Source organism: Dendropsophus ebraccatus, chromosome 14 (assembly GCF_027789765.1).
Source record: "Dendropsophus ebraccatus isolate aDenEbr1 chromosome 14, aDenEbr1.pat, whole genome shotgun sequence".
NCBI classification, from domain to species: Eukaryota; Metazoa; Chordata; class Amphibia; order Anura; family Hylidae; genus Dendropsophus; species Dendropsophus ebraccatus.
The window spans coordinates 46,496,444-46,514,619 of NC_091467.1; the positions used below are offsets into that span (position 1 = coordinate 46,496,444).

Genomic DNA, 18,176 nt, shown 5'->3' on the forward strand with positions numbered 1-18,176 from the left:
ACTTCTTCCCCCTCCCCTTTTTGTATTGCAGGGATGCTTTAGGAAACATCTTTATCCTGTTCAATGGTGCGTTCACAACTACAGGATCTGCAGCTGATTTTCTGCAGCAGATTTCATTTAAATAACTGAACACAGCATCAAATCTGCTACAGATCCTGTAGGTGTGAACGCAACCTAAGGGTATAAAATGTAACGTTGACGAGATGCTGCTGGCTGGTGTGTGTGTGTGTGTGTGTGTGTGTGTATGTGTGTGTGTATATATATATATATATATATATATATATATATATATATATTTCTCTCTATACATCTACATTTTATCCATTGAAACACCAGACAGACCACTGCTTTTAGAGCAGAGCAGTGTTCAGTAACCCAGGCAACAAGCTGTCAACAAAAGGGAAGAAAGAGCAGATTATCAGGTGAAGGAGGCAAGTCTGCTAAATGAATGTATGTAAAAAAATATTTTTAACTTAAGGAGCCATACAGGTATAACTACGTTAGTAGATATAAGTTTACCCCTTTAAAGCGAACATACCACTAGAATGAGTCAAGAAAAATTTCCAGAGAAACCAATTGGGGCCACGGTGCCATCCATTTCTGATTCTGCCAACCAGTACCCGAGATCACCTCCAGTTTGTACATCTGCAAATGTGCTTGTTTGAAATGATGGACATGGGCCCAGCACACAGATATCTCCTCCCCTGAGAGACATGCCGCTTTCAGAATCAGGTCTGTCCCCAGCTTGGGCCCGCCTCCAGTGCACCAAACTAACAGATTCAGCTGAAAGAATAAGGTGCATGGGGGACTCCACAGACAGATGATGATGATTAGATTTGGACATGATGGAATTTCACTGCCCAACCCCTTTGCTCTGGGAGGCTGTCCGGCTGCAGCTTATGGCCCTATTCCACGGAACGATTATCGTTCGTTTTCGGACGATATCGACCGCTACGGACGATAATCGTTCCGTGGAATAGAGTGCAACGATCAGCCGACATCGTTCATGTCGGCTGATCGTTGCAGTCGCTTGTTTTTCAACATGTTGAAAAACAAGCGACTGATATAGCAGCGATCTGCTGCCGTCGCTCCGTTGAATAGGAGCATCGGCAGCAGACGCTGCTATATCCTATGGGCTGCCCGGACGATCAGCGATCCTCCGAGCAGCCCCCCCGCAGCTCCCCGCTGCCCCTCCCGCACTCACCCGCTCGCTGCAGCCGCGTTGAATAGCGGCGGCAGCGAGCGGTGAACGAGGAGCAAACGAGCGCTAATAGCGCTCGTTTGCTCCTCTAAAACGACCCGTGGAATAGGGCCATTAGCCCCCAACAGTTATTGAAGACACTTTTACATTATAAACAAACAAAAAAAAAATCATTGCAACATATACATTATATAAACATGAACACAGCAAGTCCCCCGGCCTTAACTGCACATGCTCAACTGCAATGAAACTGAGATGACGCAACAGGAGCGGGTAGCTTCATCTTTCCATTATATATTTTTGTTGTAGCATCTCCCAGTGCGGTGTTACATTGTGCTGCAGTAGCTTAATTTGCAAAGCAAAACGATGAAAATGGCTCAAATGCAAAACAAACAAAAAAAAAGCTGAAAATACAGTGTGTGAACACAGCCCTAGAGTCACCCACTGCAGACCAATAACCCCAAAATCATCATACACTTTCAGTCCATACTCTTGCCATGACTGTTTTAAGCAAATACTTGTTTTCCAAACCTTGCATTGTGCTGTTCCTCCTGGAAATTTATGAATAATTTGATTAACTGAGAGTTATTTTTCCCTTGTCCAAAGTGTACATTGAACACCTATACTACACACCTGTGGCTGAGTAATATGTATATACATATTAAACTTCTGTGCTGCATGTAAATGAAGTGCCTGAAGTCACTGGGGCGTTACACAGCAGTAAAGAAGTAATCTCTTCCCTACTGCAAGCACGCCTCCTGTCGGATGATTGACAGCTGAATCATAAAGCAGTAGGCATGCTTGCAGCTGGAGGAATGATGAATGCAGATAGTACAACCCCTTTAATTGTTAGTTATGACATCCAAGCTATTACTAATATATAGATAGGTTCATCATTCATGTAATGATATGAAATCTTACCAGGGCCGTCACCTCTTGGTACCAGCAGTATAGCCGCCATCACTGAGCACAGTCTCAGTTTCTGAGTGTCAGAGAGCCTGCCTGACTATATAGTAATAACTCCTAAGTCAGCAGCATACCTCCCAACTTTTGCTGAGAGGAAAGAGGGACAGTCACGGCAATGTGCCACGCCCCTATAGCCACGCCCTGCCCATAACCATGCCCCCATAGCCACACCCTCATATCCACGTCACCTATTACCATTATACTACTATACAAGATGCTGGGAAAGCTGGGTGACCTCCATTATACTGACTACCATACAAGATGCTGGGAAAGCTGGGTGACCGCCATTATACTGACTACTATACAAGATGCTGGGAAAGCTAGGTGACCTTCATTATACTACTATACAAGATGCTGGGAACGCTGGGTGACCTCCATTATACTGACTACTATACAAGATGGTAGGAAAGCTTGGTGACCTCATTATACAAGATGGTAGGAAAGCCGAGTGACCTTCATTATACTACTATACAAGATGCTGGGAAAGCTGGGTGAACTCCATTATACTGCCTACCATACAAGATGCTGAGAAAGCTGGGTGACCGCCATTATACTGACTACTATACAAGATGCTGGGAAAGCTGGGTGACCTCCATTATACTGACTATGAGATACTGGGAAAGCTGGGTGACCTCCATTATACTGACTATGAGATACTGGGAAAGCTGGGTGACCTCAATTATACTGACTATGAGATACTGGGAAAGCTGGGTGACCTGCATTATACTGACTATGAGATACTGGGAAAGCTTGGTGACCTGCATTATACTGACTATGAGATACTGGGAAAGATGAGTGACCTCCATTATACTGACTATGAGATACTGGGAAAGCTGGGTGACCTCCATTATATTATGAGATACTGGGAAAATTGGGTGACCCCCATTATACTGACTATGAGATACTGGGAAAGCTGGGTGACCTCCATTATACTCACTTCAATAGATGATGCTGGAAAGCTGGGTGATCTAACAGTCCGTGATAAGAGTTACTATACCTCCCGTGGGTGACATCGGGGGCGGGGCTTATCAACAGGGGATGGGGCTTGCTGGGAGACACCGGGACCGGCCGTAAGTTTAAGTGTGCCCCCAGCCCTGGACCATTCCTCCCCCACCCTACACACCCATTACCTCCATCTGTAGTGTGGCCCATGCTCCCTGGCCTCCAGCAGCTCTGCCCGGGGAGACACTTGTCGGCCAGATACCTGTGCAGCCTCAGTGCCTCCTCAGCTCCCCCACAGATAGAGCCTGTAGCAACAGCACGTGTACTGCGGTGACCGGGTCACACAGGAAGCAGCTACAGCCCGGGCACCGCAGCACACTGTCTCCTCCATCCACATCACACCAGCCCCCGCACTGCCACAGGGTACACAGGGCGACAGTTACAGCTCCTTCACTCTGCCGCTCCGCACAAGATCCCACAGAATCCGGTGGGTCCGGCTGGGGAAAGGTGCGCGGCAGCGGGACACATCGGGGCTGTACCGGGACATGACCCAAAAATCGGGACCGTCCCGCCAGATCCGGGACAGTTGGGAGGTATGCAGCAGTGCATCAACCATTATGGATATGGGGGACATCACCACTTACTACCAGAATCACTTGTCATAATCATATTGGCCATTATGTGCTGCAGCCTCAGCTCCACATCCTGCTGCCAAGTCTGCACACTGCGATCACACGTAAATGGTCACAGGAGCCAGAAAGGCCACGTTACTACACAGACGCAGCAGAGCCAAGTTTGCTAAGTCACATGATGCAGTTTATTGTCAGGAAAACAATGTACAGGGGGAGATTTATCAAACATGGTGTAAAGTGAAACTGGCCCAGTTTCCCCTAGCAACCAATCAGATTCCACCTTTCATTTTCCAAAGCGTCTGTGAGGAATGAAAGTTGGAATCTGATTGGTTGCTAGGGGCAACTGAGCCAGTTTCACTTTACACCATGTTTGATAGATCTCCCCCCCAGTGTGTTTCTCCCATTGGTGATGTGATGTCAATCACACTGTAGCCCCACCCACAATCAGCTCCAATGGGAACAACAAAGTGGTGACAAGGGTCACACTCTTCTACATTTCCCATTAGCCATGTGTACACGCCTTGTAATAGTATGTGTGCTGAAATACTGAATACAACCTTGTCAAACCAACTCGCTAAATTTTAAAGGGGTTTTCCAGAATTAGGAAAGTGGTGCCACTTTTTTCAAAACCAAAGCCACTCCTGTCTGCGGTTTATGTGTAAATGGAGAATGCAGTTTTGGAGGGAAATAAAGTTGCTATGTCTATCTAACCCTGGATAACCCCTTTAAAGGGATGGCCACTTCATTTCAAAACAGCACCTCTCCTGTCCTCAGGTTGGGTGTAGACTTTGCTGCTCCGTTTCATTTAAGCCAATGGAGCTGAATTGTAGTACCACACACAACCTAAGGACAGGGGTGGTGCTGTTTTGGAGAAAAAGTAACTGTGCTTTTTCTAAATTATAACCCCTTTAATTAGCTTGACCAAATTAAATGCATTTTTAGTCGCAGGTTGCAAATCACATGCCAGGTCTGACCTGGATGGATATCAGTCGCTTGTGACTGATTTGGTGATCGTTCCCCACACGACTGTCAAGCCTTGTATTATGCTGTTTAAAGGGGTTCTCCAATGAAACTCTTTTTCTTTTAAATCAACTGGTTTCAGACAATTATATAGATTTGTAATTTACTTCTATTTAAAAGTCTCATGTCTTCATATAGTTATCAGCTGCTGTATGTCCAATTGGTGTATTTTTTTCAGTCTGACACAGTGCTCTCTGCTGACACCTACGTCCGAGACAGGAACTGTCCAGAGCAGCAGCAAACCCCCATAGAAAGCCTCTCCTCGTGGACAGAGGTGGCAGCAGAGAGCACTGTGTCAAACTGAAAAGAAAACAACATTTCCTGCAGGACATACAGCAGCTGATAAGTATGGGAAGACTCAAGATTTTTTAATAGACGTAAATTACAAATCTATATAACTTTCTGAAACCAGTTGATTTGAAAGAAAAAAATGTTCGCTGGATAACCCTTTAGGATGCTTTCACACACACCGGATCCGCAGCGGATACAGTGCGGATTTAATGCTGTGTTCATTCATTTAGTCAAATCTGCTGCGGATCCGCAGCAGAAAATCCGCTGCGGATCCAGTAGGTGTAAAGGCACCCTTAAACAGTTTGCATGCTGTCACTCACCAGCCATTGCAGAACTAGTTTTGCAGAAGCTGGAGAGCCACAATTTGAAAAAGATTGACAGAGCATGTAAGTGAAACAACGCCATTGGTTGGTTGGTATGGCCTTCTCTGCTGAGACCAAAAGTCCACCATCACACCTTCCTATAGGGCAGCTACCCTTGGCTCCTCTGGGACTTGTAGTTCCGCAGCAACAGGCGCATATTGAAGACTTAAGTATCTTAATGGTGTTTATTGGATTATTCATTCACACAAAATCATATTTCTGGGGGGGGGGGGGAATAATAATTTTGTTTTTCTATCAGAAAAAAAAAAAAAAAAAAAAAAAAAGACACACCATTATTTTCTTGTGCACTCTATATATCCAATCTATGCAGGATTTCAGGTCGATCTGAGATATAGCACTTAAAAACGTGGACTAAAAAAAAGAGAGAAGTTGGCAGTCTGGAGTATTGATGAGCCACGTGGATGGCGGCCTTGGTCCACTGGAAGGTTATAAGGCAGTGCTTTGTCATATCACATGGGCGTGACCCGGCTCTCCTTGGGCTGTATGGACAATAAATAATCCCATTGGTGGGTGGGGGTGGAGGGGAGCGGGCCATACCATCTGTAAAATAGCGCCCCAATGAAATATTGCATATGGTTCTTCTAGAAAGGAAAAAAAAATCTGCTAAGGCAAGTTTAGGTCAGGAGGAGTATGAGAAGATGCTCCGACCATGTGCCGCCACCAGGCGTGTGGAGTCCTGCATTGTGATCCCGCTCTCCGCCAAGTCACCATCGCTGGATGTTTTGGGGATTCCAGGCTCTGTGCAAACAGTCTATAGTTCCTTCCTTTTTGTTTTTTTATACAAAAGAAAACTAAGTCAGTCAGCAAGGATGTCTGCAAGACATACGCGATTCACGACGGCGAGCTGCCATCTTGTGCTTCTGGGGTCTGTTCTTGTCCACTGTTGGAGGCCGCTGCTTCTCCTTGTCCTTCTGAGGGGAGGAGGAAATAAAAAATTAAGAATAGATACAAAAAAAACTGCATTGATCCTTTCTAAGATTTCTGCTCCTAAACACACAGCAGCAAGGCATACACAGTATCCAGCATAGTTGCTTACCTTTAGACAGAACACATTCAAACCTAACAATTCTAACTACAATGTACTACTAGCAACTTAGCATACAGGAAATGGGACATCTGTCTTTGACTTGTGTCCCTGCTCCTGTACATTGTGATTCACCCAAAGTAATAACCAAACAATTCTAATTCAGATCCAATAAGTTAAAACTCTTTTCTGTTGCTAACTAAGGCCCCATTCACACATCTGTGTCAGTTCTTACTGTCATGAAATCCTGGCTTCAAATAGCATCAGAAAAGCCATTTGAGAGTGCATCGCTGCCACGGTCCGGGGGTGGGGGTAGTGTTGGACGCCAGGCGGGCATCGCTGCCAGGATCGGGGGGGACTGGTGGTGTCTGGCACGGGCAGAAACGCTGAGGTCCTGGGAGGGGGGGGGGCGGGATCCAGCGCAGCAAGGGTCTGGGGGGATTGGGCAGTGCGACTGTCGGTGGAGCGCGGGCTTAAGGGGTGTCTGGTGGCTGGCCGGGCACCACTGACATCCGCTGGGGTGCCAATCCGGAACTCCAGACGCTTTCCTGATGTGCATCAGGAAAGCATCTGGTTTTCTGCCGCTCTCATACAGTTCTATGGGAGCATACATGCTGGAATTCCAGACGAAAATAGGACAGGATCTAAAAAATCCTGACATTTTACGGAATGGACACCCTTCAGGAAAAATCCTGAAGGGTGTCCATGACTTATGTAACTCTATGGTCAGGAAATCCAGATTATCGATACGTGTGAAGGGGGCCTAATAATCTACATGGATTTAGATAATACATAATGTTATTAACCCCTTTATCATAATGTTTAGTGATGAGCGAATAGTGAAATATTCGAATATTTGATATTCGTACAAATATCTCCCGAATATTCGATCCCATTAAAGTCAATGGGAACAAGTATTCGATTATTGAAAGACATCTATTCGACCACTTGGAGGTAAAAACTGGAAGCTGGGGGATTTGAACGCTTAGCAAATATTTATCGAATATTCGGCAAACTATTCGATAATATTCAATAGATCGAATACCTTACTATTCGATCGAATATCTATTCGATCGAACAGTATTCGCTCATCACTAATAATGTTATTACACGTTTATTCATGGAATTATCTTCTATGCTGATTACTAGTGGTCTAGCGGTTACCAACTAAACTATATAACTGGCTTGGGTGCTGATAATTTAATTTTATTTCATCTAAATAGATCCGGAATTCTAACCAAACTTATCTTTTCAAACAGCACTGACAGCAAGCAGAGGTTTTGTGAAAAACCAAGCACAAGTAAAGCAATTACACCATACTGTCTCAGAGAGGATACGGGATCACGGCTCACCTGCTCCCTGGATGGACAGGTCTCCCATGTTGTCTGACAATTCCCTCACCCCCTGATTGCCGCCTTCCCCCTTGATGTCCGGTACCGCATTCCGCCTGCCGGTTCGGTCGCAGGTTATGAATTCAGAGTATGCAGACTCCACGTCCATAACGTCGCTCTCATATCAAATTCATGAGCTCTAAAAAAGAAGGAAGAAGCTGCAGTTACTTACACAGCATATGAACATGACAAAGGCAAAAAGTTGTTACCCATGCATGATGGGAGTTGTAGTTTTGCAGCAGGTAGGAGAACGCATTGGAATCATTTAGAAGGTTGATGCAGTGTTGACAGTTGTCCTGCAGATGGCAGCAGAGTAGCAGCTCTTACTTTCAGCAAAGCTGTGATGGACGGGATAAATATGTGCAAAAACTAATGGGGTAATTGATCTTAAAATCTGCTGATACTATTTACAGGGCAAAATAGATTTACCGCACACAGCAGCCGCCCCTAATGCTTTCAGCAGATACATTATGTATTGCTGGTGTCCAAGAACAAAAGAGAACATGTACACTTAATACACATTACGCGAGAGCCCCCCCCCCCTCTCCATACAGAATGGTGTACACCGCCCACTCACACTTTCCACTGCACTTAGCTTAGCTTCTTTTGTCCAAATATTTCAGTATAAGCTACCTGCTAATCCACCATATGACAGAAACAGCAGCCATGTATGTGAAGCCAATGGGAGGCCAGGGCACTGTACACACAATCTATGGGGAGCACAGTAGTCACTGTCCAATCCTGTATATATCTTGGATATGTATACCATACTTGGATATTACCAAAAAGAATTCCTTATACTGAAAAAAAAATATGATTTAAAACATTGACCATAGGTGTCTCACTTCCTGCAACTAGCTGTTACCCGGTTGTTGTCAAGCTCAGTATGTCTCTAGTAACAAAGACAACAAGATGGAACACAGGGAGTAAGGGCATGCAGTGTATCTGCAATCTGTGAGCCTGTCTGCCTTACCCAGAGGATCCACACTGCCTCTTCTCATCCAACTACCCTTAGCATTGTGAGCAGCTGTGCAGTGTGCTTCCATATGTACACAGTCTTCTTGCCTTCTTTTATACCAGGTACCACAACCTAGTTTTCCCATAGCAGGAGGTCACTGTGAATCAGGTGTCGGCCTGTAAGGCTGCACAGAATAGGCCGGAGAGAGTACTATGAGCACCACTACACACATCACATGGAAGGTGAGGGATGGAGAGTAGACAATAGCCTTGCATCAGGGACATTTTGATTGTAAGCTCTCCTTTCCCCAGCAGGTCACATGACCTCATCAGTCCTCTGTATTAAGCCGCATGCTACATAAATAAAGGCTAATCCTAATATTTGAGACAGTCGGTATAAACAAGTCCAGGAATAAAACTTCCTCCAGCTGTATTTATCATTTGTAGCTTCAGAGCTGCAGTCGGTCCAAGATGTCTTGGCGTTTGCTTCAAAGTCCAGTCATGTTCTTGAATTATGAGGAGATTTGGCTTTGAAGTGGCCCTCCCGGGGAAGGCCGTCTGCAGGGCCAGTGCCACCGATAGATACTGAGGGATCTGTACATAGGACTGAGTGTTCTGGAACCTGCCAGCCTGGTGCAGCCGAGGCTGTGTGATAGGGCCTAGGATTGACCCCACACACTATGGAGGGGCTGCCACTTTCTGGATTTCAATCTTCCTTTAAAGGGGGTATAAAATTATAAAATAAAAACTTTCCAAAAACAGCGTAAACCTTGTCCTTTCTTTGTATGGAAAACTGAAGCTCCATTGCGTGAATGGGACCAAGTTTCAATACTATGTGCAACCTGAGGACAAGGGTGGCGCTGTTTGTGGAAGTTTTTTCTAATCCTGGATAATCCCCTTAAGAAAACAAACTTTAGCTAGACAAGGACTTCCCAACTACTCTCTATTCTCCAAACCTAAATTACCCCATTCACTTCCAAGTAAATTCTCCATTTACTATGACTTGGGTATTAGGTCCATTAGTGTCTTACTACAATATGAGCATTTAACATTATAATAGATCCATTTGTGCTGTTAGCATCAAGTTTAATACTAAGGGGTTAACCATCATAGTAAGGTAAAACCTATGGCTAAGATAAGTCATAACCTTGTGATTTAGGGGGATAGACGAGTGTTTTACGGTGATGTGATCCTGAGAGCTAACAGAGATCCAGCACAATTCTGCCTGCAGCTTTGGGTGTGACTAGAGACTTTGAAAGCAGAGTTTTTCATCAGTCATTGTGCACAGGATCATCAGCTGCTCCATTACATTGTGCGTAGTCCATGGCTATACAATGCTATACAATGTATTTCTCTACAGTTCTGTACTTTGTCATCAGACATCATGGGGATCAAACAAGAGAGAACAATGAGGTCTACAAGGACTAATCCCAGCTCCTTTGTGTGGGGATGGTTGTGATGGGATCAGGTGCCTGTGCTCAGTATACAGGGTGAATAATTCCTCCACTAGACAGCTGTAGTCAGGAGTGACTAAGGTGTAATGATGTAGAATGCAGCGCCTATATGATCACTGCAACAGCTTACTGGACTCAGATTGGGCCACACATTGGCGCAACTACATCAAATGACATCCAAAATGAATGACATATGTCCCCCATCAGTAACAAGAGGGACCGAGATGTAAGGGGAGGTAGGGACGTAGTGGTATTCATGGATCTGCTCACATCTCTGGTACTAGTATGTCGTCACCCAGCTTTCCCAGTCTCCTGCATGGCGAAAATGGTCAGTTGGTCAAGCAGTTATGTCCCTGTTTCAAAACGGATGCAGATTCAGGAGTCGGGGAAAGCTGGGTGACTGCCAATTCGTAAGATGTCATGGCGAGCCATAGCTCTATTATATTCAATTGTCAGATGATAGAGGGAGAGAGAGAGAGTGTGCAAAGGTAGATGGTGGTAGAGCAGGCTAGTAAGAATGATAGAAAAGAAGGAGGGAGAGGTAGGGATGGAGAGAGACAGATGAATGGAGGGAAGGAGAGAGATGGAAAGAGAAGGAGGTAAAGAAAGAGTGATGGAGAGTAGTAGGAATGAGAGAGAGATGGAAAAAGAGAAGGGGGGGTGAGATGGAGAGAGGATGAGACACATGGAATGGTAGAGCAGATGCTGTAACTGCAGCTTTGGCTGTGACTGGAGTATAACACAATCTCAGTGAAAGTATACACACAATGGGGAATATCTCAGCCATTCAGATGATGTGTAATCCTGTAACCTGGTGATGATACCATCTGTTGGCAGTGAAGGACCATGATATACCGCCATTCCACAATAGGCCATAGTCCTACTGAAATCCCCTGGAGTACCACCACCACTTCAGAGCCTGCAGAGATACCAGCAGAAACAACAAGTACAGGACTGAAGAGCATCATAAGGATCTCCAGGCCCTCAAGTCTATTTCTGACATGGAGTATTGAGTGACAATGCATTGGCCGCCTCTAGTGGTTATCTGTAATGGTTTATCCAGCTTTTTATAAGCTCTGTGTTACATGAATAGAGGTTCTGTGTCAGTGTATTCTGGAGCTCTGCCATTCCATATCATGAACAATGCTCCAGACTAGTATTCCCCAACCCCTCACCAGCTGTTGGAAAACTACAATTCCCAGCATGCCATGTCTGCTCGAGGCGGTTTTCTGACATCTCAATAAATACTTAAATTCCCCCTTGCATCACATGCCCAGCATGCATGGCTTCCCCATCTCTGTTCACATCGGGTCCACTAGAGGGAATCTTGCTGGGGGCTGTCCAATTATTGTGCCCATACAGCTTCCAGCTCGGAGGTGATCAATATCACAGAATCAGCATTCTCATGTGTCACCGGATAACCATCTGTGGACCTATGTGTCTCCATGATGGCAGACTACAAACACTGGGTGAGATTTGACCTTGTGTCACTCATTTACCTCTGCAGATTAACAAGAAGCAGAAGACTGATTGAAGGACTGCTGGATCAGACTACACAGGGTCTGTTTGTAGTCTGTAACCACGGAGACACACAGATCTGCATAGGAGCTGTAGGCATAAAGTCTAATTTCTAGAACGCCCTGGCTTTAGGCTGTCAGGGTATACTAAGAGTGGTAATTTCACAACAGCTAGAGATCCACAGGGTGGAAAACACTGATTTATACAGTCTCCAGTTCTTAAAAGGGACTCATGGTTCAGACAGCATGAACCTCTATAAATCAACTTTGTACCCACAATCTGCCCCCCCCCCCCCCAACCGCTTGTACCGTCAGATAGCTGCTTTAACCCAATATCTGTCCTAGGGTCCGTTTGGCAGGTGATACAGTTATTGTCCTAAAAAAACAACTAGTAAACTTGCAGCGCTCTTTCAAATTGGCATGGCCTAGAGTGTCTGTGCCATAGGCCTGTGTCGCCTCTTTGTTCCTCCTCCTGCCCTCCTCATCATTAGGAATGCCCCCGGGCAGGATTTCTCCTGAACACTGTACATGAAGGGTGGTCCAGCTGTGGCAGATTGTCTTATTAGCATATGGATTTAGGGCCCTTTTACATGGAAAGATTATCTGACAGATTATCTGCCACAGATTTGAAGCCAAAACCAAGAATGGATTTGAAAAGAGGAGAAATTTCAGGCTTTCCTGTATGGCCTGATGCCTGTTTAATCTGTCAGATAATCTTTCCATGTAAAAGGACCCTAATGCATCAGTCACAATTATGCAACAATTAAATCTAACTCTAATGGTGCGTTTACACAGACAGATTTAGGAAGCCAAAGCCAGGAATGGATTTGAGAAGAGAAGAAATCTCAGTCTTTCCTTTATGATCTGTTCTCTGTTTATAGTCTGTTCCTGGTTTTGGCTTCAAAAATCTGTCAGATAAATCTGTCTGTGTAAACGCACCATAAAGGGTAGCTACCATTTAAGCAAACTTCGGACACGTCATAGCGACCTGCCAGAAGTCTGTATTGGTAAGGGTCTGGGTGCTGAGACCCCGCGCCTATCGTTAGAACTAAGATGAATATACTTTGCTTCTTCATCTCAGTCTCACTGCTAAAGTAACAGTGGACGGAATTATAATGCAGCCCTATGGAATTTCTGGTAATCGCTGTACCGCAAACTCCATAGGGCTCCATTATAAATCCATCGACTGCTACTTTAGCAGCGAGACGAAGATGAAGAGCCAGAGTGTGTCTGTCTCAGCACCCGGACCCCCACCAATACAAACTTCTAATGTGCCAGAAATGATAGGTACCCTTTAAACTACATGAAAACTGGGCTGAGGATGAAGGTAAGAAACTTACCTGCTGATAACCACTTCATAGGGAAAATATCTTTAATTTAAGACCACTACTTTTTTCCAAAAACAGGGCCACATCTGTTGTAAGGTTGTGTGTGGTATTACAACCCAACCCATTCACTTAAAGAAGCAGTACTTTTATTTTTATTCCCTCTACTGCTACCGATCAGCAATGGTAAGTATACATGTCAGCCTGCAGCGGGGGAAGGAATTAAAAAAAAAAAAAAAGAAAGAAAGAAACAGACTGCTTCTTTAAATGGAATGAAGTTGCAACATCACACAATAAAGCTGCCAAGATTTTTTTTTTTTATTCCTAGATAACCCCTTTAAACATTATTCCCTATTCAAAGAACAAGGCAGAAGTAGCTGAGCTTTAAATCTTGGAATAACCCCACTAAGAGGTCCCAAAGCACCTTCTACCACACTGATGCAGTAAATATCATGTGATCACTGTCGGCGGGGCCTAGTGGCAGATTTAGTATTAGGACTGCAACGCTTTAAACGTTCTCCACTAGATCCTAATAAAACAAAAAATAATCAAATTCTGTGGTTTGCAGAACTACAACTTCCAGCATGCAAGGAGTGTTAAATATGCAGTAGCAGAGGATTGAAGAGGATAGAGATGAGTGCAGGATACTAGGTAACAGAACAGCCTATAGCGACCAATAGAATTTGGCGTGTCACTTCACTCCAGTGTTGATGCACGTATATCAATATATCAATCGCATATCAATCAGATGGACTGAAATCTAATCTAAAAAAGATTGGATTAACACCCCCTCATGTTTTACAATAGACCACCTCACCAGCTATACAGACATGTTTAAGTCCCAAGACAAGTAAAGAAATGTCCAGGAAGATAAAGAGAACCTTGGTGGAGGAACTATGTAGTACATGGGGGTGGGATCTTCAGGAGTAGTCCTGTTAGGATGACCTATGTCTACTCTGGGGGCTTTTGCCAACCCTTGCCCTCTCACCTTGTAATACCACATATGACCAGTAGGGGAAGTGACCAGCTAGTCATCAGAACATGCCCATTTAAAGGGGTACTCCATCTGCTGTATTTTGTATCATAGATGAGACGGCACTTCTGAGGTGGTGGTGGCGGCGTCCCAGACGTAGTAGATAAGAAAATCCTGACACTCACCAATTGTAGTAATACTTGTTTATGTGCTAAACATAATAAAGTACAGGAGGAGGCGTTTCGGCATATAGCCTTCATCAGCTCAGAGCTGAGTGAGCTGATGAAGGCTATATGCCGAAATGCATCCTCCTGTGCTTTATTAGGTTTTGCACATAAATAAACAAGCATTACTACAATTGGTGAGTGCCAGGATTTTCTTATCTACTCCATCTGCTGTATGTCCTGCAGGAAGTAGTGTATTTTTCCAGGCTGGAGAGCAGCAGAGATTTTCTATGGGGATTTGCTACTGTTCTTGACAGAGGTGGCAGCAGAGAGTATGGTGCCAGGCATTATTTCATGCGTAATACATTACCTATCACTTAAAGGGGTACTCCAGCCCAGGGGTATTTTTAAGCTATGGCTGGGGAGGGGGTGGTTATGGACGGCGGAGGTCCTGGATCGCATTGCTGGTACACCCGTCCCGCGGCCGCTTCCTGGTGTGAGTTGCCGCATGAGACATGACGTCTCAAGGCAGCTCAGCCGTTCAGCGACTAAGGCCGCCCCCCCCTCCAAAAAAAACCCATGTATAACACATCTGACAGTGTGAACTATGGCAAGCATTCCCGTTGAAAGCAATAGTGCATGCAGTACTTGGCGCCCATTTTGGAGCATAATGGGGGAGATTTATCAAACATGGTATAAAGTAGAACTGTCTTAGTGGCCCCTAGCAACCAATCAGATTCCACCTTTCATTTTTCAAAGAGTCTGTGAGGAATGAAAGGTGGAATCTGATTGGTTGCTAGGGGCAACTTAGCCAGTTTCACTTTACGGCATGTTTGATAAATCTCCCCCTATATGTCTAAATGAAAGTTTTTTTTGGCCAGATTTCAAGATTTTAAAAGTAGTGAAATCCCACGGTGTGACCGTGTTCTTACTGTCCAACCAGAAATCACTGATATTACCGAGTGACTGTAAAGTGTCCTAATGTCCCCTCGGTCAGTCACCAGGGGAAATAGGATTTATTCACTGCAAGCAAATCCTCCTCTCCTTCCCAATACGTTCCTCATTACCATTCATCTCCCGCCTAAGTGATGGCCGCGGCTGTATCTCGGGAGCAGCCGTTTCACCACGTCCTCACTATAAAGCAGACAATCTATATTTAGAATTTCCCTAATGGGTCAATATCCATAACAACAGGCAAATTAACCCGACCGCAACCTCCTCCGCTTCACAAATATTCAAATTATGTGCGGCTGGGAAAGCGTTTACTTTAAAAGGCCTCGGCAGCGTACAGAAGGAGAAGCCGGGATTTAGAGAAATATTTTAGCACAACACGACCCGTGTGTTACAAAAACAGATGGCTCCACTTTCCATCCGAGCGTCAGATGTGGATGTAGTTAGGTTTATGTCATCTTACGCTATGGAAATGTATGTATACACAAGGGCAATTTATGTATTTTATTTATGTCTTCCTTCACTGAAAATCTTGTGTTACATCTCATGTAAATTTATGCTTCAGGCCACTAGGTATACCGACTTCTAATGAATAGCAGGTAGGAGGAGAAATCACCTACTTCCTCATGTGCTGACGTCACCATTATAATAGGCTTCCTAGCAGAACCTTGGGCCCACCAGTTGTTGCAAAACTATAACTCCCATCATGCCTGGACAGCCAGTTGTTGCAAAACTACAACTCCCATCATGCCTGGACAGCTGTTGGCTGTCCAGGCATGATGGGAATTGTAGTTTTGCAACAGCTGGAGGGCCGAAGGTTCCTCATCTCTGCCTTAATGGAAAAATTCCACTCAGCCCCTACCCTGTATCGCATGGGTCTCCAAATTGTGTCCCTCCAACTGTTGAAAAACAACAATTCCCATCATGCCCGGACAGCTAAAGCTTTGGATTTGGCTGTTCAGGCATGATGGGATATGTAGTTTTGCAACAACTGGAGGGTCTCAGTTTGGAGACCCATGCTGTATAGTATGAAAATACATACCTGCTTCTGGCTGTGGCCCGGCCCGGCCTGGCCTGCTGTTTTCTTCTGGTCAAGGTCAAACCATGATCTAGGCCACAGACAGGAGCAGGAAGAGGGTCAGCATTTTACACTATCCCACAGAGTTTAAGTCTTTTTAATTGGACCGCAAAAAAAATTAAACTGGTATAACTGGTACAAAGGATATGGAAATTAAAGAGAGTTAAAAAAAAGTTCTGATTATTAACAAAAACAGAGCCACCCTTGCCCATAGGCTGTTCTTGGTATTGCAGAGCAGTCCCATACCAATGATCAAGCCTAAAAAAAACTATTTCACGTTTAGGGTGGTATTACATAGGGCAATTTTTCGGCAATTAAACATAAACGATGACCAGGGAACGACGGAACAAATTGTTATTACACCGACGATTTGTGAAGATCAACAATGAAAAAAGGTCTAGATTCGATCAAACAATCAACGATTTCTCGTTGGTCGTTTAATCGTGGCCTCCCTATTACACAAAACGATTATCGTTTAAATCCAAACGATCTAACAATTTTTCGAACAATAACCGTCCAGTGTAAAATGGCCCTCGGTATCCTTGAATATGCTGTTGCCGCAGTGGGGTTGACAGGCATCAGGTGTGAACATGAGACAGGAAGGAGATGATACCACAAGCTCTTGAATATGAAAGAGCCAACCATTTGAAAGTCCTTGTGGCCAAAAGCACAGCTCCACGTAATGACTCAATGTTATTTTACCATTTTTACAAACTGGAAACCAATGAAGGAGGAGGACAATAAGGGAACAGCATAATTACACAGAAAGTCCATAATTACATGAAGACGCCCTCCCACACCAAATCCTGCAGACACCTAAATGATACAAGGAAGCCTTCAAGTGTCATGGCACCAGTGCCCGTGTATGTGCACTGTATCGCTTCCAGCTGTCTCTACAATAGCGGCAAAGCCTTCCTTTGAGCAAACTCTGCATAAATCATTAGTACAAGCGAATGCAGGAAACTTTGTAATATGTCTTATTAGAGAAAAAAAATTGCTTCCTCACTTATCAGGCTACATTCCTGCTCCCCCTTCTAAATTATTATTTCCCATGATCTGCAGACAGATCAGCACATGTAGAGAGATCAATTAGAGAAGTTAGTAAGGCTCTTGCAGGTCTTATTTCTCACCTCAGTGCTGGATTCCCAGCTTAGACTACAGGATGCTGCTCTATATTGTTCTTCATGCTGCTGCTTTTAAAGTGTCACTTTAGTTTTTTGTTTTTTTTTCAGAAATCAATAGTAGAGGCGATTTTAAGAAAGTCGGGCCCTGTCTGTTCTATGGAAAGGGGAGGAGGGAGATTAGTCGCCAACAGAGAGGAGAGAACAAAGCATTACACAGCAGGGAGCCACTGAAAGCCCCTATTCAGAGGTCAGAGAGGTCAGTGCTGATGTCAGAGGAGATAGCCCAGTGATGTAGCTGTAAATTAACTCTTTGTCATTCAGTGACTCACAGGTGATGTCTTCTTTAAATTGAGGCGTCGCTTTCCCTTTTCCTCTCCATCCGGCCCAGACCACCATGATGTTTTCTTTCAGCTACAATTCATCTCTTCAGAACCTGCGAGACAAACATCTTAGGCTCCGCACTTTTCCAGCAACTTCCATCTTCCAACTTCCAACCAATAAGGTTCCAAACAGTAGTAATGCCACTTTTTGGTGTGATTTCCAGTAAAGTGAGTAGGAATGTGGGTTGCACCCTGTATGTAGGATACCCTTCTGTGCCCTTAAAATATGTCCTCATAAAAGTAATAATGCCCCCTGATGTGCCCCCATATAGTAATAATGTCCCCTGCTGCTGTGCCCTCTATATAGTAATACTGCCCCTGCTGTGCCCTCCATATAGTAATAATGTCCCCTGCTGTGCCTTCCATATAATAATACTGCCCCTTCTGTGCCCTCCATATAGTA

At 44.6% G+C, this 18,176-nt stretch overlaps 1 protein-coding gene across 3 annotated transcripts in view; it reads right to left on the reverse strand.

Annotated features, from left to right (window-relative positions):
* Positions 1-5,676: 5,676 nt before the first annotated feature.
* Positions 5,677-18,176, reverse strand: part of PKIG (cAMP-dependent protein kinase inhibitor gamma) — a 389,802-nt gene continuing 377,302 nt past the window's right edge. For all 3 annotated transcript variants that reach the window (XM_069953877.1, XM_069953876.1, XM_069953874.1), the window contains exons 2-3: positions 7,812-7,989; positions 5,677-6,346 (exon numbers count right to left, since the gene is read on the reverse strand). In XM_069953877.1, the coding sequence (XP_069809978.1) occupies positions 6,267-6,346; positions 7,812-7,959 (228 nt within the window). In that variant the 5' untranslated portion in view covers positions 7,960-7,989 and the 3' untranslated portion in view covers positions 5,677-6,266. The remainder of the gene's footprint in view (positions 6,347-7,811; positions 7,990-18,176) is intronic.